The following is a 25786-nucleotide window of genomic DNA, read 5'->3' as shown; positions in this document are numbered from 1 at the left end:
GTAAGTATCTGTCTTAGATGCGGCACCAGGCTGTGGGTCTTCAAGGTGCCTCTTTCTACAGTTGTTGCAAAGGTCAAATGGAAATGTCTGGCCTTGTTTTATTGCTTCTGGTGGTTTGGTTTTCGTGTTCCCTGAACTTGTGGGAACAGAACGGTTCACAAGAGACAAACAGGCTTTGGAGCAGAAAGCAGCAGGGACGAACACAGCAAACTTTAAGACTTTAAGGGACGACCGGTGGATCTGTACACCTTGACCAGGTGGAAAGGAATTACGCCCGGCTTGAAGTGGCTCCTCAGGAAACGGGCTACTGCTGCGTACGGAGTCCTTCATGCAAGCCCAGAGTAGTTTTGAGTTGTGCTGTTTGTTTTTTCTTGGGAAATTCAGACTCTTAACTGCATATCTTGTCATTTCCCATGAAGAATCTCCTGCCAAAGCCTCTTTCCACGTGTGCCCAAAGGCTGTGGATTGTGATGCTGCGCTGGCCACAACTCTAAGAGCCTGTCAAAAGCACTTATAGGTACTAAACAGTGGGAACATCTTCCTGATGTGAGTGCAAGAAAGAGTCTGAGGTGTGGACTCCTTATGCTTAGTCTCCTGGACAGCTGCAAAATGTCCCAGTGCTGGTGGATCTTAGTCTTGCTCTTTTCAGTTCGTCCACGGCACTGAAATACCGTGCCCACACCATCTCTGTGGGATCTGCTACCTTTTGCCCTTCAATCCTGTTTGTCCAAGGCTTTCTGACTAGGGATGCTGTTCTGATGTTTGTCTTCCCCTGCCACCTCTGTGTCTTTTGAGGCTCTCAGCCTTAAATTTGAGTACTCAGAATGGGGGAAAAAGCTGATTTAATATCATCTGTCGGCAGCTCCAAGTGAGATGCTGAGGTCTGCAGGAGGGGATGCTTGTCTGCCATCCCTCTGGAGCCCTAGAAATCGGGGAGCACCTCCTCTTGGGGGCTTCCCAGGTGTGGGTAGCTCAGGCGAACGTAGAAAACTTTTGAAGGAGTTGGAAGTGAGCTCTGGATCTGTCTTTCATTCTGATGGGACTGTGGAGCTTGTTGCAAGGCACTGGGGTGAACTGCCTGCCCTAAGGGGGATGGTGTACCCAAGGAGCAGGTATGATGTGTGGTGCTCCTGGCTCCTCTCTTCCACTTGCTTCTTGCAGCCTTTGTTGGAGCTGGGCAAGGCTCTGCCGTCTTGGTAGTCCCCACAAATTTCTTCTAGCAGTTCCTCCTTGGAGAGCCGGTAATGCTTTGTTTTCCGGATCCAGCAGCTCTTCTGGGCGAGAAGGGCTCCTTTCCCCTCGGTGACCGCCCCCTCTCTCGGTTTTTCTCCCCTGTGGTCCAGGTTGTCTTCCGGCAAGGTGAGTCCCGAGAGCATCCGCACGCTCCGTCCCCCCTCCGAGTCCTCCGATGACCAAGGCCCGCAGGCCAAGCGGATGCTGAGCCCCACCAAGGAGAAGGAGCTCTCCCTCTACAAGAAGACCAAGCGGGCCATCAGCAGCAAGAAGTACAGCGTCTCCAAGGCGGAGGCCGAAGCTGAGGCCACCACCCCCATCGAGCTCATCAGCCGCGGGCCGGACGGCCGCTTCGTCATGGACCCGGCCGAGATGGAGCCCTCCCTGAAGACGCGGCGGATCGAGGGCTTCCCCTTCGTGGAGGAGACGGACATGTACCCCGAATTCCGGCAGTCGGACGAGGAGAACGACGACCCCGTCGTCCCCGCCTCCGTCACGGCCCTCAAAGCCCAGCTCACCCCTCTCTCCTCCAGCCAGGAGTCCTACCTTCAGCCACCAGCATACAGCCCCCGGTTCCACCGGGCGCTGGAGGGTCCCGGCGCCCTGCAGCCCACCGGCCAGGCTCGCCCACCGGCCCCCCGGGCTTTCCACCACCAATTTTACGGTTACCTCAGCAGCAGCAGCCCCGGGGAGGTGGACCCGCCGCCCTTCTACATGCCAGAAGTCAGCCCGCTCAGCTCGGTCATGTCCTCCCCGCCTCTGCACCCCGAGGGACCCTTCGGACACCCCACCATCCCCGAGGAGAACGGGGAGAACGCCTCCAACAGCACGCTGCCCCTGGCCCAGACCCCCACGGGGGGCCGGTCCCCCGAGCCCTGGGGCAGGGCTGAGTTCCCTTTCGGCAGCCTGGAGGCGTCCCCCGCGGCGTTCCCCCCCCAGCTCCAGCAGTGTGAGGCGGCCGAGGGCTCCCAGCCCACCGGTTGTCTTCCTCGGGGGCCGCCCCCTTCCTCTCTCCAGGTCGTCCCCGCGTCCTACCCGGGCATCCTGCCCCTGGAGGCACCAAAGAGTTGGACTGGCAAGTCACCCGGCAGGGGCCAACCCTCCGTGCCCCCCACCACCACCAAGTGGCAGGACAAACCTATGCAACCCATGGGATGTCAAGGGCAGCTAAGACATACCAGTCAAGGTATGGGCATACCCGTGTTGCCTTACCACGAACCGTCCGAGCCCGTCGGCCACAGCGGCACAAGCACATTCAGCCTGGACACCAGGTGGTACGAGCCCCAACCCCGACCTCGGCCCAGCCCTCGGCAGGTCAGGAGGGCTGAGCCCAGTTTACATCAGGTGGTGCTACAACCTTCGAGGCTTTCTCCTCTGACCCAAAGCCCCCTCAGCTCCCGCAACAGCTCCCCGGAGCTGACCGCCCGCGCCCGGCCCCGGCCGGGGCTCATCCAGCAGGCGGAGGTGTCGGAGATCACCCTGCAGCCCCCCGCGGCGGTCAGCTTCTCCCGCAAGTCCACGCCGTCGACCGGATCCCCTGCGCCGAGCAGCCGGGGAGAGAGCCCCAGCTACCGACCCGCCACGGCCTTCACCCCCCTGGCCACCGGCTATTCAGGCTCCCAGGGCTCCTCCCTGCCCGCGGACACCATGGATGTTTTCGGAGACATCCCTTCTCCGACGAGGGCTAGCGAGGAGATCCTCAGACCGGAGCCCACATCGACAACGGTAGCCACCTCGGGGTAAGTGCGTGAGACCCCGTGGTCCCCCCCCCTGCCCAAAAATAACCCTTGCCCCCGGCCCCCTCCCGGCTTTCCTGCCCCGCCTCACCCCCCCAGTCCCTCTGCCCCTTCCCCACCATCATCATCCCAACTCGTAGGGTCGCTCTGGGTACGCTGCAGCATCCCTTTTGGAGATGGCGTCCCGCGGGCTTTGCTAGGACGTGGCTCTGAAGAGGCTCGTGCTGCGGGCGCAGGGTGCATGGCCACTGCCCGAGCCGGCTCGGGGTTAGGCAGGCGGCCTTCCCGGTGCTGCCGGCGCGCTTTCCTCCTCCCCGACCTCTCACGTGGGAACCGGGAGCTCTGTGACTCGGGCTGCGGGCCGTCTGCCAGGCTGGCAAAGACCTGGGCCACCGGGCCCGGCTCCCGGCTCGCCTAGGTAAGTGTCCTGGTGTCACCGGCGGTTGTTTCCTCTTCTAGCTGCTGGCTCTTGGCTTTCTTCGAACGTTAGGGCCGCCGCGCCTTTGTCTTCCTTCTGTTCCTTCCTTCCCGCGGAGTCTAGAGAGCTTTAATGCATGACAGAAACAGCTATAAAAGTCACCGCCCCATCTGCAAAAGGGATGCTGCAGCCCCAGGACGCGGGCAGGGAGAGATCGAGGACTTAGCCCCACCAGCAGCATGTCAGGAGAGGAAAAAAAAAAAACAAACACACAAAACCAAAAACCCCAGCGGAAATCAGGAGGCCGCCGGCACGCTCAGATCCTGCCCTAAAGAGGGATGTGGCTGCACTAGACAGACAGTAGCGGCTGGTTTTCCAGGTACCAGGGTTGCTCCAGGCAAAAGCGTCTTTCTCTCTCTGTTTTTCTCCTCTCTCCCTCCGTCTCTTTCACAGCACCCTAGATCCCGTAGCCGTGCTTTCGTTCCATCCTTTCGTCTCGCTTCATTTCGGCTTGTTGTGTTGGGGGGGCCGAACCCCTCGGCTCGCGGTGGAGCCGGGGCACCCAGCCCCATGTGCCGGCGCGGTTGGAGGCGTTCGGAGAAGAGCCGTGTTTTTTTGGGGAGGGGGGAGGCAGCCTTTCACCCCGCAGTGCCCTCCGCATTTCACTCCCACCCTCTGGTACCTGGAAGCGTTATGGCCTTAGGAAATCCCTCCGGCACGGCTGGGGATGGGGTGCGTAGGGTGCAGGAGGGCTCACGGGAGAGGCTGGGGAGGGAGAAGACCTGAAGGAGCCTGAGATGATTTCTGCGTGGCTTTTTTGGGAAGGCAGATCCGTAGCAATGCAGGCACGCACGGTCACGTAGGTCCATGTCTCCACGCAGTCTCAGAGCCAGGGCGCCCCGAGGAGCTCCAGGTGCAGGACAAGTCTGTGTTAGAGCACTGTTGTCCGTGCTTTTATGCAGTGTATCCATTCGCTTCGTCGATTTATTATTTTTGTTCTTCTTCCTTTCTCTTCTGTTTCTTTCCCCCTTTCTTCTCCAGCCTTGTTTCGTTTGTGTTTCAGTTCGGTTTCTTTCCCTCCTTTTTCCTTTGGAGTTGTTGACGTGCTGATGTGTTGCGGAGCTCGGCTCCTTGCGGGTGTTGATAACTGCTTTGTTTTTGATTAATCTCAGCTATCTGGGCAGTGTTGTCGAGACAAGCTTCTCCTCAGCTCAATAGGTAAGGGTGATCCATGTCCGAAAGGATGGTGTGGGCGCTGTGGAGGGTGGCCGGGAGCGGGGCATGAGAGGGGACATGGAAGGGGCTTTTCCAATACCATCTCTTCCTTTAAAGGGGAATAAGGAATTGTCAAACACTAGGCGACACCTCTGGACGCACAGTCTCTGTGGCTTTTGGGTTTCCCCTCTCTCTTTGGGGAGGCAGCGTGGCTGGAGAGCCCGGTGGTGCAGCTGTGTTGGGCATGGTGATGCTCGCGTGTGTGTGCTGGGGCTCGCCGAGCTGGCATCTGCCCATGGCTGTGGCTTCTTTGGCAGAGGATGATGCTAGGAGGCACCCCTGGATCTGGCAGGGCTGGTGTTGGCGAGGCGTGTGCTGGGACCTGCTTTCTCCAAAGCCTGGAGTCCTGCACCTTGAGCCAGATGAAATAACTTCCTACGGGACAAGCCGGCTCCTAACGGTGCTCCTGGGCTGCAGCTCCAGAATAAGTCCCCAGTTCTGTTCCAGAAAATTGAGATTTCTGGTTACCTTGGATCTATTTTCTTCTTTCCAAGGTTTATTTATCATAGAAAGTGAGAGAAGCCTTTTTTCAAGGTAGACTTTATGGTTGGCAGCAGTGTACCTACAGTTTGAGGCCGCCGGCGAGGTGTTTCATCATTCCTGTGGCAAATGTAGTTGTAGTGAAAGCCCTCCCTCCCTGAAATGCTCCTTGGAGAAATCTGTAAGACTTCTTCTGACCCAGTTGTAATTAAACAGCCCTAAGCAAATCTGGAAAGATTCTCCCAAGAAAATACCTCTCCAGGGCTCCCCTGGTGGGGCTGCTTTTCTAGAAGGCCACGGGCATCCCTGGAGCAGCAATGGAGCAGTCTGGAGATGGTTTCCTGACCCTATAAGCAGATAACTCTTGCATTTTCCCCCTTTTCACTAAATCTGATAAAATCGGGTGGGATAAATCTCATTCCCAACCCTGAGGAGCAGAACACTGACCCATTGTGCTGTCAGCCAGGCTGGTTATGAAAGGAGAGCTGGGATCGCAGATGGGATGGTTTGTGGGGCCTGGCCATGCCCAAGCCTTTTTAGGACTGGTCTTCAAAAACTGAAGCTTGCAGCCTTGGATGGGAAGAGTCGAGGTCCTGGCTGAGGCTCCTTGAACACCCTGAGGAGCCTTGCAGGAGTGGAAGGGAGCCCTGTGAGAGGGAGGTGAGGTGCCTGGGGAAATGGGGTGGATATTTCCAGGAGAGAGGAATTCTTCCAGCTCACGGAGAGGTTTGTCCTGGGGTGAGGAGAGCAGAGGGGAACAGAAGGCAGGAAGGAGAGTCAGATCGTGGTGATGGGAGCAGGTATGGGATGTGTGCTCCATGGAGGAGCCACAAACCTCTCGGCACAGCAAAACCCTTTAAGGCTTGAGCCTTGCAGTCTCCAAAGCTCTTGAGCGCTTGGCACCTTCTGTTCTCCTCTGCTGATCCCAGAGCAGGGTGTCCGATGCAAAGTTCCTGCTGAGCCTTGTTAAAACCATCGGGGCTGTGCCAGACTTATTGAGAAAGAGAAGCCCTTGTGGCTGTTTTGTGTCGTCTTTATCCCCATGCTTCCCTTAATCCTGGAGACCTGAGCGAATACAGCATCAGCCCGGCCTTGCTCAGCCCCAGCTTGTGTCCCCAGTTGTTGAGGTCCCTGCACAGGTCCCATTTAGCTCCCATCTGAGCTGGTGGGGTTTGGGGAGCAGGGTCCCATCATCCAGCAGGACGCTGGCTGAGGAGCAGCCCTGTGTCCTGCTCGGAGTCGCAGGAGCGAGTCCAGAGTCATTATCCAAAAAAAAAAGAGAAGCCATAAGGAAAATAAATCTCGCTCTAATAAGCGAGGAATCCCGTAAAGAGCCCAGCCAAGTAATTTCTTGATGATTTGGGGTCGTAAAATTTGTCAGTGGATGCAGAGCATGGGGATTTTGTACTAGAGCAGCCAGCTTTCTGTACTGCAGCAATAAAAGCTGAGAGGAGGGGAGGGAGAGGCAGTTTGTGAGCTCGGTGGTGCTGGGAGCAGGAGCTGTTGCACGGTGGCTTTTGCTGGTTGAAGCCTGGGTGGTTTTTATGGACAAACAGGGATAAATAACGCCGTTTGTGGGCTAGCACGAGCACTTTTTCATCTTCTGCTTGGATGCAGCGTGCGGCAACGCATCCCCGAAGAGGCAAGAGGGCGTTGTTGCCTCCCTGCAGAGGGAAACCCAAAAACCACAGACCAGGCACCAAGCCCCCGCGCCCCTCGGCATCGCAGCCTGCTCTGGGTGGTCTCCCCGACCCCCCCTGGCCGGGGCAGTGCTGCTGACACCGGGAGCTCGCGGGCTCGGGCGCGTCGGAGCCTCGGGTGACGCAGGGACAGCGGCGCCAGGCGTGCGGGAGGAGCAGCAGCCCTCGCTCCCCGCTTGAAAGCAACCAGGTTCCCCTTTAAAGACTGTCCATGTGCTGATCCTCTGCATGTGTTTCATGCCTCCTCCCGCTTGGAGAAGTTGTGAGTCCTCCTGTCTGAGTGCGTTTTTCTTTCCTTTCTTAATTATTATTTCTTTCTTTTCAGTCTCTTTTTTTTTTTTTTCCTTTATATATTTTCTCACTCCTGTTTTTCATTTATCTTCCTCTCTTCCCCCCTTGCTTTCCCCGTGACTATATCCCCATTTTCTCTCTCCGCTCCAGTCCCTTTTTCCCTCGCCCTCTCTCCTCCCTGCTCCTCTCCCGTCAGCATGGTGGAGTCCGTGGTGTAGCCGAGTTGTGCTGTCTGCAGACCTGTAGGAGGGCCCCCCCCTTCTCCGGTGTGCCCCCCGCTCTCACCAGCCCCTTCCACCCTCCGGTGCCGTGGCTGTGCTCTGGGGACAGGGGCCGTGACCGCCGCGTTTCTCCAGCACTGCTCATGCTCAAGGATCTCAAGTGATGTGCAGTGGCATCCCGGGATGGCACCGCCTCAGGGCTGAGGGTGAATTCTCGCTTGCAGGACACCTTGTGGGATCCCACGGGACTCGAGCTTGAGATGGAGCCTCGTGTAGGCAGGTTGGGCGCTTCGCATAAGGAGGATGAAGGGTTGAAGGAGCCTGGCTGGGGCGTGGTGGGCTCTGATGATGGCCAAGAGGATGCTCTGACGTGTCCAAGCTGTTCCTGGATGCCTCTGTCTTGGCTCAAGGAGAGGAGGAGGCAGGGGGACATCACGCACCGTGTCCTTGAATGTCACAGCCTGCATTTTCTCATGGGTTCCCCCTTGTGGGCTGAAAAGGAGTAGTGATGCTTTCAGGGGCCTTCTTCTTTCATCTTTGCTTTGAATGTGGAAAAAAGTTTGAAGAAGACGTAGCTGAGATATGTGTGGTCGGGGTAACTCTCCCTATAGCCACCTCCTCCTGTCCTGGGGTACCCGGAGCTCCCTCAGTACCTTCGCAGCCTCTCCAGGACCACATAATTCAGACCCTTTCTCGTTCAGAAGGGCTGTCCTTTGAGGACTTGAGGAAAATGCTGTGCTGGATGTTTCGTGGCATCTTGCAGAAGGCTCAGGAAATTGCGCGTGTTTCTTGAAGCTCCTTTGCTTGGCAATGCACTGAAGTCTCCAGAAGTTCACCCGCCTCCCTCAACCTCTCATCTGTCGGTGGGCAGGATCTCTCACGCACGGGCAGCTGCCCAAAACACCAGCTCTGGGGGCAGGAAGAGGCTTTTGGCTGGGCTGGAAATGAAAATTAATTCGAATGAATCGGAGACCTTTGAAGGAATAAAGGGTGGGTAGAGCAGATAAAATTTGGCTGGTGAGTAGCAGCGCTTCGTCCTCCTCTCCATCTCTTCCTTGCCAGAGGTCAGACAGTATTTATAGTGACACATGGGTTCAGTGCGCTCGCTGTTGATATTTGTGTGCATAAATACAAGCCCAATTAGGGAGAACTAGTGGAAATGAGCTCCAGGCAATTTCCTCATAATCCCTTGCGTGAATCTGTCTGGTTTTGTCAACATGCCACAGTCACTAGCAGCTCCTTAGAAGAAAAAAGAATGGAAAGAGGGAGAGACTTTTATGTGTGGAGCTCTAGCAATAGAAATAAAGTTGTTTGGGTGGTGGAAGAGGGATGCTGATGGGCAGTGGCAGGATCTCTGAGCTCTCATGCATCCAGGGCTTGGTGCACGTGAGCTCCGCAGGCACGGGACTGGAGCTGGAGTAGTTGAGGCTGTGACTGACCACGTGCTTGCCCAAATGCAACTGGTGTGCAGTTATTTGTGCCCAGTGGGCATAAAATGGAAAAATAAAGCTTGCTATTGAATGTTCCTGCAGGAACTACTGCAGGGATGTCCCATGCTGTTGGCTCTCTGGGTCACTGCGGTCTTTCTCCAGGCCAGCACGTGCCCAGGGTGCAGCACAGCGGCTGGCAGCGTTGGTGCAAGTCAGCAGGGAGAGCCCCAGCAGAGCTCGGAGCTGCTGCTGGCAGCATTTCTTGCTGGAGGCTGCCAGCACGTGGCAGCTGGGGCCTTGGGAAGAACACATTTAAGACACATTTAAGCGCAGCGGCTGTACAAGCTTGTAAATGTCTTTCCTACAAGGGAAGGCTTGCGTGGATCCAGCCGGCAGGACTACCAGCTCGTCTAACGAGGTGCTTCATCTTGGGCTGATGTGCTGCTCAGCTGGGAGCTGGAAGAGAGGATCTCCAGGAGCATCTCATCTACGCCTTGATGTCTCTGTAGCGATGGGAGGCATGAAAGGGGCTTTTCTATGCCCCAGTTGTTGGGTTCCCATCGCATCTGCCATCCCCAGCTGCTTCGTCAAATTATGCTGCGCTTTCCTTGGTGCTCTCCAAAGCTAATAGCAAGAGGGAGAGGCTTTGTAGCCACGTGCATCTTCAAAAACCAACCCCTTCTGCTCCTCACGGGGGAAAGGAACCCTTGGGAGCTCTCTGCCTGCACCACTCCAGCTGAAGTGTGCGCTGCTCCAGCAGCCGCTTGGGATCTCGGATGGGAAGTGTTGCCTTCGAGCTGTGCTCACACCCGTGGTTTGTGGCACACGTGGAGACTCCAGAGGGAAGCCTTCTGCTGGAGAGGCTCCCCCCAAATCCCTGGGGAAATGAGGGGTCCTGTCCTTCTCGGAGGTCACATCACTCCTGGGTCTGGGTTTGCTCTTGCTGATGTATTCATTGGTTTACATAAAAAGCTCGTATAGCCCAAACCTGTTGGTATTTTCAGACAGTGCCCTAGCTGGCATCCTTGCCACAATTCTCACTTCATTCTTATCGCCTTCCTCATCTGCAGCAGTGTCAAAAGGGGAAGGTGGGAGTGCCTTGCTGGTGCTGCTGTCATGGGGCTCCTCGCTGTGTCCTATGCACACTTTTTTCAGCATGCCCTGTGTTTTGAGCCTGTCGTGGTTATTTGCTGCTCCTGCCTTCTTGGACTGGATAATCTGAATTCCTGGAGTGAATAATCCGAAGTGTGATGAAGTGGGAACAGAAGAAAAGCGTCTTGTGTTTGGGTGGATGTCAGCCTGTTGAGAAGGGTTTGCCCTCTAGAAGATGTGGGCTCCTGTTCCTGCTGAGTCGCTCTGTGACTGTGCTGGGGATGTGCCACGTACTCGCTCCTTGCTGGTGGCTGACTTGGAACCTGCCCTGGGGAAGAGCTGAGCTCCAGATTTCTGCTGCCGATAGCTCTGGAGGTATGAGGAGCCCTGCACAGCCTCAGAGGTGCTGGAGGAGGAGACTTGGAGCACGCTGGCTGTGAGCAGGGGATGGGATGAGCTGGTGTCTGAGCCCTGCCACGATCACAGAAGCCTGAAGACCCAGGAGCTGCTCTCATCACTATCTGACAGCTCTGTCTGCGTGGCTGACCTGGTGACAAGGTTTGGGCACTGACCTGCAGTGCCTGGGTTGTTGGACCAGACGTGTGCATCTCCTTCTCTGCAGGGTGGGACGGGGTGAGCGCAGGCTTGTCGGAGGCACGCTGCTTCAAATCTCCAGGCTCTCCTCTCTGCCTGGCTTCAGGGGGTGGCTTTGTTGCAATGATAGGTACTTTGTGGATGCTCCCCGTGCCATCTCTGGGCACCTCGTGTGCAGGTTGCTCTGACTCAGATTGGCCTGGGGCTTGGCTGCCTTGACTCAGACTTCAGCTTGTGCGGCCTGAGGTGTTTGTGCAACTTGGAGAGACATCAAAGTAAATCGCAGGGGGAAGAGAGGGGGGATGCTGTGATGTGTTATAGATGAGAGCTGGACCAGCTGCTCTCCTAAGGAAAAGGTTTTCTTTCACTGCCCTGCTCTCTACAGCAGTCCTACCTTCCGCTCCTAGGCCAGGGAAAAAACAGGTACAGTGCAGGAAAATAGAGCAAGAGCCCTTTGCAAAGGGGAGACCACTTCACCTCGAGCAGGTTCCTGTACAACAGCTACCTGGGGACTAAGTCTGGGAAACTATTGCTTTTAAATACTGACTCTCCCACCAGAGATATTGCTGTGCAAACCCTCTCCTTGTCCCTTGCAATGAAATCTTGTTGCTGTTTTTGTCTCCGAGTCCTGGTGCGCCCTGTCCTGCTGGGCCAGAGCATCCAGCTCCTGGCATCTTGGATTTACAGAGCAGGAGCTCCCGTGCTGCTGTATTCTGTTGTCGCTTCTAGCAGGGACCTGGGAGCGAGGTGCCGACCCCAGCTGTGCCCTTCGTGTCCCTGTCTGTCGTGTGGCCCTGTTTCTTCTTTTCCACGTGAGCGGGGCCAGGCAGGATCCCTGCCTCCGTCCTGTTTGTTGCGCCGGTGTCACCCGCCCTGTGTCGCGCACGGCCCCGGTCTCGGGGCTGTCGTGCTGCTTCTCCGTCTCCCCCTCCCTCTCCATCCTAAGGGGTTTCCCACTGCTTCCCAAAAATGCCTTATCGGACATGGGATCTGCCCCGTCCTTTGTGTCTAGCAGTGCCGGCGTGGCAGGCAGGTGAGCCGGGTGCTGCACTTGGACTTTGTGACGCAGCCGAGCCGGGGGTGTGAGGGAGGGGCGGTGGCACACACGTGTGGAGCCTCCCGTCTCCTGCAGCGTGTGCCTGGCATGCCTGGCTGGCCGTGCTGCCTCCTCCCGGGCTTCTCACCTTTTCCTTCTCCATGGCAGAGCTGGCTGGGGTCGACCGCCCCCCGCCTGGGACACCCCACGGTCCGAGCGTGGCCCGGAGCCACTGACGGCGCGTGTCTGCTTTTCCTTTCTAGAAAACGTCCATCTCCGTCCGGGGACGCTGCTGCACCTGAGAGGCTCGAAGCTCTGAAATACCAGCGGATAAAGAAGCCCAAAAAGTCATCCAAGGGCTCCTCGAAAAACAGAAAACAATCCAGTGAGTGTGAGGACCTCACGGTCCCCAGCAGCGTCCCCTCGGTGTGCCGTGGACAGCTCAGGCTGGTCCCTGCTGGCTCCAGCACTGGGTTGGTCTCTGGGCTCCCTCCTGCCCAGCTCCTGCCTCCCAAATGGATGGCTGCTTGCCCCGTGCGCTGTCCTTCCCCTGCTCCAAACCGCATTCCTCTTCCATCCTTTAACATCTACCTATCTCTAGCGCCTTTCTTTAGGATTTTGTGTTCTTTTTCATGCTGCCCAACCTGCTTCTCACGTGGCAGAGCCCCCATCCTGACCTCTCTTCCTCTCTCCGCTCCCCTCGAGGTGACCTTCCCCTTCCTCCCTTGTGAACACCCTTTCTCCTTCCAGCCAAAGTCTCCCCCTTCCCCACCTCTCAGGCAACAGGGTTTGGGGTGGCATGGGGCGGAGGACCGGAGCCTGATGTAATCTGTTTTGTGGCACACCTGGCACCACTGGCTCTCACCCATCTGCCTCCTCTCCTCCGCAGACGGCTCTGCCTCCCAGGTTCAGCACCTTCCCAGCTCTCAGGTACTGTGGCCTGACGAAGCTGTCTGCCTCCGCAAGAAGAAGAGACACCCTCGTCAGGACCCCTTCGCCCGCCTCTCGGCGCTCAAGGACGACCTCTGCCACCGGCAGCTCCCCGAAGACCAGACAGCCATCCTCAACAGCGTGGACCACGACGACCCCAGCGGGCACGCCACTTTGCTTTAGCCTCGCGCCGGCCCAAGAAGGTTAAAAAAAATAATAATAATAATAGGGGTTTGGAGGGAGCTGGAGCCTCGTCTGCGTGCACGCCGGGCTGGGGGGTCATGGCAAGGATGAGCTGGGGGGGACCCTGGGGTGGGCTGGGGTCCAGGGGGGATGCCTGGGGCTGCTCCGATCTGCATCTCCCCCTTACGGCTTCAGTGGGGCGGGCAGGGGGTGTTGCACCTTGGTTTCGGAAAAGATCTCCAGATGTAAAAGGCACAGGCGGAGCTTTTGACATCTGCTTCTGCAGCGTGCGTGTAGGTAGAAATCGTGGAGTTAAGCAGCTGGCCCTGAATCGCTGGAAGAAATGACGCGGGGCGTAATTAATTGACATGAAACTACCAGCCCAACTAACAACTGGTAATCCCCTGAATCTGATTATGATAGAATGAGACCAAATAATCCCAGGAAAGCTGTAATTGTGAAAATCTCCTTGCCTCCCCCTTCCCAGCCTCCCTTTATGTGAAGATAACAGCAACAACAATGTCACTGACATCTTCCCTTACCGATCTCTGAAAGGGAAAACCAGAAAGACCCCAAGGCTTCAAAACCAGCCTGAGATTGAGAAATCACAATCTGTCTGTACATTTGTGCTTTAACCTTGTTACCGTGTGCCGAACACTTTGCAAGCACGCAGGTATGGGCCTGTTTTCACCCACGGGTGTCTTCCCCCCGAGCGTGGCTTGTGTCAGCCTAGATGAGGGTGGTTTTGATCAATCCTTCCTGACACTCCGTGTATCACTAGCAAATGTTCTCCAGTGCCGTGCCGTGATGTGATTTCGTCCTACGGTAACGTTTGTCATCTTTATCCGTAACTGCAGAACGGGGCGACGCCGGTGTAGGGGTGCGAGCGAGCGGGGTTGGGCTGCGTAGACCCCAAAGCCTCTCGTTGGCAGCTCGCTGATCCCGAGCGAGGGCGGCTGGGAAGTGCCCGGCTCCGTGGCTCACGGCGGACGGCTTCTCCGAGCAGCCTCGCAAAGCTCAGCCCAGCATTTCGCATCGGTCTGACCCGTGGTGCCGCTGGTTTCGCTGCCTGCCCCTTCCTCCTGCTTCAGCCCAGCTGCCCAGGCGACCTGCGACACCTGCTTTGGGACTTGTCCCTCTCTTTGCCCCGTCCCAGGAGACCCGCTGTTCCCCTCGTGGTAATGCTGTCCTAACTCTTCACCAGAATGTATTTCCTCTTCCTAGGGCAGGTTCCTTTTGGCAATTGACGTTTCTCTGGGTTACGTAGGCCTTTTTTTCGGCAGGGAAGCTGTAGCCTGCTCCGAGAACACCTGGCTTCGGCTTCTCTTCCCTGCTCCGCCTCCACTCTCAAACTGTGTGGCCTTGGGCAAGTCACCGAGCCTCTCTGTGCCTCAGTTCTCCCATCTGTAAAATGGGGACAAGTCATATTTCAGCACTTTTGTCAAGCACTTGGCTGTCTACGGGCTGCCAGCGCTACCTACGTACTGAGTGCTATTACTACCACGTGAACCCTACCTTCAATATAGTTAGAGATATTTTTTTTTTGAAGTGGTAAGATCGAACACTTAATTCAGGTTTGCACACTTCTTCCTCTCTGGTAAAGTGCTAAACCCGCCAGCCTGCCTGGGAATAAATACCAAGTACTTCCTGTGGATATCCTTGCTTTAAGTGGATTCAGGCTGTGGAGAAATTGTCAGGAGAACCCAAGAGCCTGTAGGCATCTTTTTTTGCCATGGGCTTGCCATTTGCTTACAAACCTTTAGTTTATTCCCAGGTAGAACTGCCAAGAGATGCTCTGCAATCTCGCCTTTAATTGTGGTTTGCCTTGGTTATTGCTCTTGCTGCTGGTTGAACCTCAAAGGGCTTCGATGTTTGGAGAAACGTGCGAGCTCTCGCCTGCCTGGCCAGGGCGAGGGGTCGGGGGACGGCAATGCCAACAAGCCAAGCTCCCCAGGAGGTTCTAGGTAGAAATCTGTTCGTCAGTCTGCCTAGAAATTTCTGTTTTCCCAGGGTGTTGTGCTTCCTCTTCCATCGGGATGTTCGGAAACCTGCGACAGTGGCAGCAGAGCACCGCGTCTTTCCAAATCTCAAAGCCCTGCCTTAGGTTCAAACCACTTGACAGAATCCTCTAATCGATAAGGAGATATTTTCAAGCTTTAACAACTTCATTTAGGTGGTCTTCAAACCGTGAGCAGATTTGTCGATTTGTCTTGGGAAGGAGGGAGGGTTGCTCAGAAATGCCTCTCTCCCTAAGCCTGCATCAGGGCTCTTTTTTTTTATTTCGAGAACCTCGTGACCTGATGTAATGCCATCAACCACCAGAGCGAGACTTCGACTTTGCTAACAGTATGACCGAGTGTTTCTTTTATTTGAGTGTGTTTTAGGGCTTTACCTAGAATCCACTTGGATCTGAATTGATTTAATGCCATTTGCCCGTTCGGCAGTGGGAAAAACTCTGCCCGGGTGACTTCAGCTCCCTGGCGTGGGTGCGAGAGGAGCTGATTTCTGCCCCAGACCGTGGCTGATGTTGCAGCGGAGAGGACGCGGGGCCGTGGGGGGCCGCATCCAGCCTCCCTGAGGATGCCCGATGGGGCGAGCGGGTGCCTCGGTCGTGGACGTGAGCCCCACAGGTGATGTTCACCCCGCGCGGGGCTGGGGACGCTCCGCGGCGCGATGCCCCGCTGGGTGGGGGGCGCGTAGGCTCCGTGCCGCAGCTCGCTCGCTCGTCCTTTCGCTCTCGTGGCCTGGACCTCTCTAGCAGAAAGCTTCCTTTTTTCCTTCGAGTGCTTTCCAAGCTATTTGCGATGCCCGTTTGTTACGGGCGAGGCAGCGTCTTCGGGCTCTTGAGGTTTTGACCTCGGGACCGTGCCCCCGTCCCCGCCGTAAGGAGGAGGATTTGGAGCGCAGGGAAGGTTGACGGAGCGCGCCAGCTTGCTTGGTCAATCTTTTGAGAGTTTGTTTTCCTTTTTGCAGGTGTTTTGAGCCGATGGGCCCCCCTGCTTTTCATGGTCTTCGACCTTTAAAGGCTGGAGCTGCAGCCCTCTCTCTTTCAGCCGTGTACCTGCCACGCTGCTGGAGTGGGAAATCCCGCCAGGGCGCCTCGTGGACGCGTCTCTTCCCTAAACCATCCTTACCTCCTTTCCCCGCTAGACCGAGTTACCTTCTGATAGACTCTTGCCACGTGCTGGGCCGTGCTTTGGCAGATGGGCTCGCCTCTTGCTTTGGCAACTTCCTCGCTTCTCCCAGCTCTCTGGTTTCCATGCCCTTACGGGGTTTCTCTCCTCTCCTCTCCTCCCGCGGACCTGGGACATCGAAGCTGTGCCAGACGATGCCAAACGTTTTCCCCCATTCCATCCCTGTTTGAACTCCGTTTTGTTTTGGTTGTTTGCAAACACGGCTGCTGCTGCTTTTTTCTTTTTTCTTTCATGCTGCAAAATATATCTTGATTTTTTTTATCTTCATGGGCCAAACTCTCTTATTTTGTAAGCTTGTCCGAGGTAGATGGTTCTTGCTGCGGTGGTAAACGTGTGGTTCCTCCTTGCATGGCGCAAACGCGACGTGTTCCATTAGGTCTCATGCAACGAGCTGGGCTGTGGTGGATAAAATGCTTCTGTGCCTGATGAGGGCATTGTCCATGGGCTGTGCCAATGTGTCCGTGCAGTGAGCACCAGCTCTGGGGGCCCGGTGCTGCTGGTGGGTGGGAGCAGTGCCCTAGGTAGGGGTTCCTGGTGGGCTCTGCCCGCTGCAGCCAGGCTGTGGGGCTGGGGGAGCACCGAGGCTGCTGCAGGTTTGTTCTGCGAGCATTAGGAAGTGAGAAACGGGCAGGATACAGATGCCCCAAGCTGGGGGTGGATAAAGTAGAGAGGTGTGGACCTCTTGAAGGGTGGCTGTAGGGTGCCGTCCTGTGCACCCTGCATGTAAAGTTGGTGCTTTCCCTTTGCAGGCAGGTCTGAGTGCGGAGATGTGCTGCCTGGTTTTGTGGCAGGAGCTGTTGAGCGATCTAGGCCAGGTATTTTTCAGGTAACTTGGCTGTGCAAACCCACCGATGGCTTGGGTTTTGTTTTCTTGATGGTTTGGTTTTGCAGCGTTTACGTGAGTGAAAACGCAAGTCAGTGCCAGCGGGGAGAGCTGGAGGGCTTTGTGGCTGCTGGTAGGGCTCCGTTCCTGCGCCTGCCTGGGGCTGCGCACACGGGCACTGAGATGGGGTCTGTAGGATGGGAGCCTGGAGCTCTCTTTGCAGCCCTCTCATGGACCTGCACCATGACCCTGGGCTGAAGGCTCCAGGAGGTGCCAGGGGCACCTCTGGCACAGGAGGGCACCTTGCGGTGCCGCTGGTGTGGGTGGCTCCATGTGGAAGCCCCCCGTGCAGAATGGGCCCCGTTTGCTCCTGGGGTGCTGGGAAGTGCTTGTGTGGGTACCTGGTGATTTTCCTAGGGCAGGGAGTTCCCTGTTGCTGCTGTGTGTTGGTCACTTGGGGTTTCGAGGCTGTTCTGGGTGGCTCGTGGGCACGAGGCTGGTGTGTCTGTGCACGCTTCCTTGTCACCCCATCCAGTGCCACCACGCTGTGCTTGTCACTGCCCTTGAGGGAGTTCTGGCAGGTGCCAAACTGCAGGGAAAGCTTTGCCCAGAAGGACTTCTGCCTCAGTTTCCCCATCTCTATAAAGAGAGTAACAGCCCTGCTGTGCCTACCTCCAGGGGTGCTGAGGGCTTAGGGCTTGTGCCGAGCACTCCGGCTCACCATCCGAGGGCTGAGTCACATCTGTGGCACCTGGGCATGACACACGCCTCTTGGCTCACTGCTGCTCACATCCTGCAGTTTGGGTGAGGATGAAATGTGCCTGGCATTTTGGTTTCCCCTCCTCCTCAAGGCAGTGAGGGAGAATTTGGATTTCTCTGAGTTTTGGGCTGGTTTCGGCACGTGTTTTCAGCTGTGCTTCTGGGCTTGGGGTATTTTTTCAGAGAGCAGGGAGGTTTTCCTGGGAGGCCTGAAGGCTTGCAGTCTGCAGGGGTTTCTCCACATCCCGCTTGGGCTCGCTGCAGCCCTGAGCTGGCAGAGCTGGTGCTTTTTGTGTGGAAGGAAGTCTTTTCAAGGAGCCGGAGCTAAAAGCAATGTATATATGAGATATAAATATATAGAGACGTGTAGGACAAGGGTAGATATGTATGCGAAGTCTGGTATATTTGCATGTAAAGGCAATGTTTGTCTATAGGGGGAGAGTGTTTAGAGCTCTGTTGGTAGTGATGGGGGGGATTGGGATGGCCAAAGTCGGGCAGGGGGTGGGAGCAGCCAGGTTTGGGATTTGGGAGCGGATGGGCATAGGGCACCTCTCCACTGCCCCGTGGCAGCAGGCCTGCCCTTCACTGCGTCCCCATCCCTGCTACGCAGGACCAGGTTTCTTTTTTATGTTCCCCCCCTTTATTTTTGCTGTGTTCATTGTACATGACTCATCACTGGGCCGTGATAATGAGCAGAAGGTGGGAGCGAGGGGCCTTTTGCCTGCATGTGGGGCATTAAAGCGGAAAGAAACATCACGTTGCCTCAGCTGTGGTGTCACTGCGATCCTTCAAAGGGAAAGCAACGCCGTGCAGAATCCCTTATCTAAAAATCCATGGAGATGCTGCTCGGTGGTTACTCACGTTAAAGCATTTTGCTTTTGCATCTGTGCTTCCCAGAAGAGCGTGAGTCAGACGAGATGAGAGGGATACGGCTAAATTGGCTGCGGAGCGCCGCGCGGGCAGGGCCAGGCTGTCCCAGCGGCGGTTCCTCTGCGGGACGAGATGTTCTGCCTCCCTCCCAGGCGCCGCGTGGAGCCGGGTCTTTTTTTAAACTCATTATCAGGACTTTTTGGGGCAGGGGATTCATCCAACAAAGACACCGGAGGCGACATCAGAGCTCGCCCGCCCGATGCGCTGCAGCGTTGCCGCTTTGCGCACCGAATCGGGAGCCCCTTGCAGGGCACAAAGGCAGGCTGGACCCGCTGTGGTCGCAGGCAGTGATGACGTGGGCTGAAATTGCAAAGCGTGTGATGGCTCTGGGCATGGGGATGGCCGAATTATTTTTTTTGGATGCTCATCGCCCACCAGGGAGCCCATCCCCATGCTGCTTGGGCATGGGGTAACCCTTTAAAGGGGATGTTGGCTCCCATTTCCACCCTTCAGCTTAGTTTTGTTTTGTTTTTCTAGGTGGTTTTGCTTCTCATTCTCTGTCCTTGCAGAGGAGAGGCTGTGAGGTGTAGCTGGTTCCTATTAGAGGTGATTGCTGAAATCTGTAGGGAAAACATCTGTAGGGGAAATGCACGAGCCAGGTACTGCAGGGCTGTTGCTGGCTGAGGGAGCAGTGATGGCACGTGTGATTTGGCACCTTCTGTGCACAGAAAAGAAGGAAGCTAGCACTGATCTTTATTTCCATTACGTCCACTGCTACATGCAAAGGCTGCACGGCTTCTGGGAAAAGCTGGAGGATGGAGCCTGCTCCCCTCTCCGAGTGACCGGGAGGAGCTAGGGCCACACGAAGCAGTATTTCCCCAATTTCCCCATTTCTTTGTGTTTTGGCCTGGCAGGTTTGTGCTGTCTAAACTGCCCATCCCTTGTCGTGTGTGGCAGCGGGTGTCTCGCCCAGCGGTGCTGGGTGACCTCAGGACGTGTGCCCAAAGCATCCCAAATCCCCGGGGCTCTGGGTGTTTTTTGATACGTGCATGGACGGATGAAGGACCGAATACGGGGAGGGGGCAGAGGGGCTGCTCAGGGTTTGGGGGTTTGGATGCTGCAAGCATGCGCCGTAGTGGTAGGTGATAGGGGTTTTATACTGGTTGCACTGGGGCAGGGTGTGCGGTACGGAGGGGCTGGCATCCTTTAGTTTTTGCACTGGTCGGAGCAGGGGGGCGCAGGCCTGTCCCCTGCGGTGTCCCTGTGTGAGGCTGGGGGCTCTGGGGACACCAGGAACGGGGAGGGGGCTGCTGGGCACCGGCTCCAGCCACGCACAGCAGCCAGCCCCTGCTCATCGCCACAGGGAGGAGAATTTGCCCAGGTTTTTGCTTTACCATCGAAATACCGATTTCTCTCCCGGGGGGGAGTTTTGTGCCAGTTCTCTGCCGAGAGGGCTGCCAAGGGGGTGCCCATCCTCAAGTCCCAGGCTTCAGCCCTGTGGTCTTGAAGCCCCTGTGATTCCTGCCCACCCAGCACTTCAAATAGAAAATGACCAGAGAAACGAGCCCCAGTATCTCTATCTAAATAAACGATATTGGTGTATCGAAACTGCGTTGTATATAAAATTATACAAATATATAGTGACTTTCTATTTTAGAAGGGGGGGGAGAATAAATATTTAAAATAATTCCTTAGTACTAGGTGTCAGAAACTTCTGTGCAGCATGAGAGAGGCTGTCAGAGGTGGAAAGAGTCTAAAACAGCGGGAGCAGAGCGAGTATTTTTACATTATATTGCGCTTAGGCTTCTCTGCTTCTCCATCCACCTATAAATAGACAAAAAAAAAATATATACAAATATATATATATATAAAAAAATATATATATCTAAGCCACATAGCTGTTTTATTTTTGTATCCATGCCTAGTGCTGTCTGAGCAATACGGTGGTGAGGGGGGGGAGAGGGCTGGCTGAGGCTGGGGGCTTGGTGCGGGGTCTGCCCTCCGAGGTGGTGTGCTCTGCTTCGCCTGCTGTCCCGCCGCGCGGTCGTCGTCGCTGCTGCTCGCTGTCGCCTTGCTGCTTCAGTAGAAAAAGTGGAAAAAATAAAATAAAATAAAATAAAATTAGGAGCGGGGTTGGGGGGCTCCCCGCGGAGCCCCGGCTGCTGCCAGCTTGACTCGTGCCGTGGCGAGGTGATGGTGCCCGGTGGTGCTTGCACGGAGGGGCACGCATCTTGCTTTTTATTTTTTATTTTTCTTCAGAGAAACAAGTGGAATTTTAGCTCAAAGGGTGCTATCGGCAGTGGGAAGGACGTGGCTGCTCGCAGCCCGGTGGCACGGGACGTGGTGGGGGTGCTGTGGGGACGGGCTCCCCGTGCATCCTGTCCCCGCTGCCTTTGGAAACCCACACGCCTGGGGGACGGGGGGCAGAGCCGGTGCCACCCCAGCGCAGCCCCCTCGGTGTGGGCAAAGGGGATTTGGTCTCTTCGGTGCTCCTGCAGCCCTGGCTGGGCGGCCTCAGTGCTGTCTCCCAGTGTAGGGCCTGGCCCCGGCGCTTAAATACCTCTTTGGGAAGAGAAGATCTCAGAGCGTGGAGGCGGAGCGGGGCCCTGCGGGCTGCTCTTACCCGCGCGGGTACCATGGAGGGGTCGGCTCATCAACGCCCTGAATGTGGTGGGGGTGCTCTGGGATTTATCTTCAAAGCAATACAGACCCGCCACGTCCCCTGATGCTCGCCGTGACCCCGCTGTTTCCCTTGGGGTCACATCTCCCCCTGGGCGTCCACCCGTGGGCTCTGCGCTCCCTCAAGGCTCCAGTTGTGCTTTCAGCACCGAGCCCAGCCTGGGGGAGATGCTGGAGCCATCCCTCTGCTCCTCTCCTTGGGGGGGGACAGAATTTAGGGATTGCTGCGCAATGGGGCCAGAGGATGCTGCTCCCCTCCATGGGCTCAATCCCATGGCCCTGTGGGGGCCCCCGGTGCTGTTTTGGGCTCAGTTCCCCCTGCAGAGGTGCCAGGCACGCAGGACCTCTTTCTTCTGTCTCGCCGCGTCCCCAACCGACCGAGGCACGAATGTAACGCGTTTGGGAGGGCGAAGGGTGCCCGGAGCTGGCCCCCTGGCAGCGGCACCGTCTCCTCCGTAGGTGTCACCTGTATTTTCCATGATCTTTCTGTCTTCTTCGTTGGGGTTGGGTCGGGGGGAGGGTGTTTCTAATATTGAGCCAAGATTTGTTCAGCACCACTTCTTGATATCAAAGCGAAGCATGTTTGATGGAACTAACTTGCATTTATTAGCGGTAAATACATAAGTGAAGTATTTTATATGTTTAAAAAAAAAAAGAAAAAGAAAGCGAAGGGACAGGACGTCTCTGTGGCCGCTCCCTGGCGGCGTTCGGGCCGGCTGGCTTTGGGGTATCTCTGGGGGAGGGTGGGCTGGGTCGTGGGCAGCTTTCTCCTTTTCCCCATCTCCCCTTGAATCACTTACAGAAAAAAAAAAAAAAAAAAACAACAAAAAAACAGGAGCAATGTTTACAAAGCACACTTTCCACAGTACCGTTAACCCTCTGGATGCCAAACAGACACAAAGAGCCGCTCCTCCCCTGGGCGCCGCGGGACCAAGGGGCGGCCGCGGGGCCAGCATCAGCCCGCTCCCCTCACTGCCATTTTATGTATTTTTTTTGGGTACACACAACCCCGCTCCGTCCATCCGCTGTTGCTGAGCGCCTTTCTGGGGGGAGCTTGCTTCTCGCGGGGTCTTTGCTTCCTGGGGGCTTCCTGCCCCCTCCCAGGCTCTCCCTGCTGGGAAAGGGGCAGAGCTGTGGGGCAAAGCGCCCGGCGCTGCTCGGAGAGGTGTCAGCTCGCCTGGGAGAGGCCAGCGCCCTCCCAGATGCACTTTAAGGCCAAACTTCTCCTTTTTAAAATGCTTTCCCAAGCACTTGATGAAACAACCCTGCCTCGGCTTCTCCCTGGGGCCGGCAGAAAGCAGCCGGGGGGATGCTCCCGTGCCCCTGGAGGTGACGTGGGACCTTCTGCCCAGCTCTGGGGACCCTGCTCCCTCTGTGCTTCCCCATGGGAAAGCCCTACAGAAACCAAACGGAAACACCGACGTTTCTGTAGGTTTCTCGAGCCATCCTTTGGGCATCCAGAGAGAATTTACATCCGTGCGCCAGCTCCATAGGAGGGTCCCCAGCCCCTGTGGGGACCGCAGACTTTTTAACTCCCTTTGATAGGTTTATAGTCTCTGAACCCTCTTAGACTTCCATAGGTAGGTCTTGATATCATTTCCTCCTAACTCTACAGTATTTTCTTTACAACTCAACAGGTCTCTGGTTGTGTGGGACAACTCTTATTGTTATTTTTTAAAATTTCTTGCCTCTTGACACACAGACTGGACCATCCAACCTCGTTTCCATTTCTTGAATGTCGAGTATTACGATGTATAACACACGTTAGGGTGCTCTTTGGTGCTGTTTCAATGGTAACCAGTGGAACTGACTTTTTTTAATAACAATAACAATAAAGAAAACTTTAGTAAACCTTAGTACCGCTGGTTCCATACTCTTTGTCGTTGTGACTTTTATTTTTTTCCTTTTTTTTTTTTTTTTTTTTTTTTTAAACTAAAAGTAGCGATCGGCTGCTGAATCTCTGTGGTGTTGGGTGCTGCCTTGGGCACTTCGAACCGTGGGCAGCTGCTAGCAGAGGGGTTGGCTGCGGAGCAGTTTCCAGCAGCTGGGTTTGATTTGTGTAGTTCTTAACTTGCACAGATGCACACAGCAAAAACAGCATTTGGTGCGAGCCCAGACGGCAACTAGAGGGTTAATTTTTTGAACTTCAGGTATGTTCCTCAAGAGAGAGAGAAAATAATTAAAAAACTAAAAAAAAAAAAAAAAAAGAGAAACAAAACACTATTTTTTCAGTGAGCTTTTTTTTTTTTTTTTTTTTTTTTTCTGTAAACGATTTAGAAATAAATCTGAGACATGATGGTGCTGTACCAAAGCCTTATACGAACACTTACTCTGCGCTCTGTATACTCTCTGTATCTGTATTGTTGCTCTCGGCCTCCGTTCTCGTGAAGGCCTCCGAAATGCCAGCAGCAGGGACCGGCGGTGGCCTCGCAGGTGCCACCGGGGTCCCCGGGAAGGGTCTCCAGGAGGGACCCCGGGGCCGCGGGGAGGGGAAGCCACCATCCGCCCTGCGCAGCACGGGGCAGAATTGGGGCCCTTCGCCCCCCTCTTCTCCTTCCAATTGGGTGCTAACCTGCCCCGGGCAGGGAATTGAGACCTCCTCGCTGCCCTCCCCGCCTGCCTCGGGGGGGTTTTTACATCTTCCAGCTTGGCCAACGCAGACCTCCCGGGGCCAGCCTGCTGCTGGGGGTGGCCCCGAGCTGCGTCTGCTTTGATAGCCCTAAGCAATAAACCCGCTCTGCCAAGGCAAACTGGCCCCTCGGGCTCCTGGGCTGGTGTTGGCTCCCAACTAAACGCTGACAAGCCAACAAAAAGTGGAAGAGAATAGCTCGAAGCCCTGCCTTACTGGAGGTAGCTGGTCCCTCGGTCTCCACCTGCTGGGATTTTAAGGCCTGCTGGGTACTTAACAATTTATTGCTGGTAACATTGCATGTTCATAGATTGACTTCTTATTTTTTTTTTCTTTCTTTTATTTTTTTTTCTCCTCTAATGTACCCACTTAAGAAATGATGGCGGTGTTGCGATGTTACGTACAACTAGCCATTCTGTAGGAGAATGATGGGTTTTGGAACTGATTAACTTGCTCCTCATGTAACATTACCCTGCTTCAGAAATGTTTTGTATTTTGATATAAATAAACATTTGCTAAAAAAAAAAATAAAAAAAAATAAAGTCTGTTTGACATCATTGGGTTGGGCTGGGGCTCTTGGGCTGCTCTGGGGCTGTTGCCAGAGAAGGGAGGATGCTTGTCCCTTGGGGTCTGGGGGTCAGGTGGGTGCCATGGGTTGAATTCTGTTGGGTGCCCTCAATCCCACAGCCACGGGTGTGATGGGGTGGAGGTGGAGGCGCTTCTCCCCAACCTCCATCCATGTTTCATGACTTTCTCGGGGCAAGATCACTGGTGGGGCGAGAGCTTTGCTCCCTGCCACCCTCTCCAAGTGGTGCTGCAGCTCGGAGCAGTGGTAGCTTTACGCTGAGCGGGGCAGGATCGGGTCCCCCCCACCCTTCTCCCCGTTGCTCCGGGAGCCCCGTGGTGCCGGTTCCGGCTCTGACCCAACAATCCGGGGGTGCCGGCGGTGCCGGGGGCTGCCCCGGGGCAGGGTGCCCAGGATGATCGTGTCCCTGTGGCTGGCGTACATCGCGGCACGGAAAGGCACCGGCGGGCACATCCCCACCGACAGCGCACCACCGGTGAGCAGGGGGCGGCGGGGGCTGTGCCCCCTGGCTCCTTGGGGCAGGTTTGGGCCCGGGGTGAGTCCCGGGGCTCACCAGGTTCCCCTCTTCCAGGATGGCCCCGTGGAGGGTGTGGATGCATTGGCCACGGTCAGTTGGTGTCTGCGCAAGGTGAAGATGAGGCAGGAGAATGCCCGCAGGGGTTGGGGGGAGCCTGGGCTTTATATCCAGGGCATTTTTTTTTTTGAGGACTGAGCCAGTGCCGCGTGTTGGGATGCAGCCCCTGGTGCAGCCACAGCCAGCCTGCAGCTTTGCTCCCTTCGCAGGGTGAAGAGCTGCTCTCCAGGTTGTTCCAGAGGGTGCTGGAAATCTGGGCAGAGCCCGAGGCAGAGCCACAAGGAGAGCCCCAAGGAGAGCCCTGGGCAGAATCACGGGCAGAGCCCTGGGCAGAGCCCCAAGGAGAGCCACGGGCAGAGCCCTGGGCAGAGCCCCAGGCAGAGCCCCGGGCAGAGCCTGCAGCAGCTCCTCCAGCCTCCCAGCAAGCCGGTGGTCCAAGCCCCCAGGTCAGCACCCACGGCAACACCTGGGACCCCAATAAACCCCTCTGGGGTGCTGGGATGGGGGGCTCTGGGGGGGCTGCCTGAATCCTGACATTCCCTCGGGTGGGAAACCCTCCTGCCTGCACCCTCAGAGGCAGCAGGCTTCAGCCCCCCTGTACCCACGCCAACAGGGCACAGGGGAGGTTTCCTCACCCCCTTTCCCACCCCAGGGTCCCTCCATCCCCTTTCCCACCCCCCTGAGGACCTGCTGCCATGGTTAACTTGCCCCCCCCTCCACTTTCCCCAGGGTGATGCTGACCGTGGGGTGCAGGCACATGGGCAGGTCCTCGTGGAGGACAGGATGAAGGTCCAGTACTTGAGGTGGAGGTAAAGCCCCGGGGGGGGCACAGGGCACCAGGAGGGGTGCTGGGGGCAGCGGTGGCTGTGGCAGCATCTGAGGAGTGGTTCTTGCAGCCAGACCCGTGTCCATCGCGTCTCGAGCCTGCTGGAGGATGATCTGGTGGAGGACAGGAAGGAGCAAGCTGAAAATGGGTGAGGTCCCCTTGGCGTGGATTTTTTGGGAGGGCTCCCTTGGCCCAAACGTGGGTTTGTGGCTTGTGGTCCCTCAGTA

The 25786-nt window shown here is 56.2% G+C and overlaps 1 protein-coding gene and 1 long non-coding RNA gene across 12 annotated transcripts in view; one reads left to right on the top strand and one right to left on the bottom strand.

Moving 5' to 3' along the window:
* IGSF9B (immunoglobulin superfamily member 9B) overlaps window positions 1-21609 on the top strand; it is a 50106-nt gene extending 28497 nt beyond the window's left edge. The window contains exons 18-22 of one of the 11 annotated variants that reach the window (XR_014685345.1): window positions 1344-2972; window positions 11770-11891; window positions 12396-12639; window positions 12906-13015; window positions 13107-21609. Coding sequence is in view for 5 of the 11 variants with exons in the window: in XM_084495463.1 (XP_084351589.1) it covers window positions 1344-2972; window positions 11770-11891; window positions 12396-12619 (1975 nt within the window). In the remaining 6 variants the exon portion in view is untranslated. Of the gene's footprint in view, window positions 1-1343; window positions 2973-3109; window positions 3389-3428; window positions 3767-4559; window positions 4606-11769; window positions 11892-12395 lie in introns of those variants that run through there. The other 10 variants (XR_014685346.1, XR_014685347.1, XR_014685348.1 and 7 more) reach the window with 10 other exon arrangements.
* LOC311422431 lies at window positions 16645-24105 on the bottom strand. The gene is made up of 2 exons (XR_014685351.1): window positions 16911-24105; window positions 16645-16872 (listed from the first exon to the last, which is right to left on the bottom strand). It is a non-coding gene; the product is annotated as an uncharacterized lncRNA (long non-coding RNA).
* Between the last annotated feature and the right edge of the window lie 1681 nt (window positions 24106-25786).

The sequence above is a fragment of the Aythya ferina genome (genome assembly GCF_964211825.1).
Source record: "Aythya ferina genome assembly, chromosome: 22".
Classification (NCBI taxonomy): domain Eukaryota; kingdom Metazoa; phylum Chordata; class Aves; order Anseriformes; family Anatidae; genus Aythya; species Aythya ferina.
Note: the sequence above shows the minus strand (reverse complement) of the source record. Positions and strands in the feature narration are given on the sequence as shown.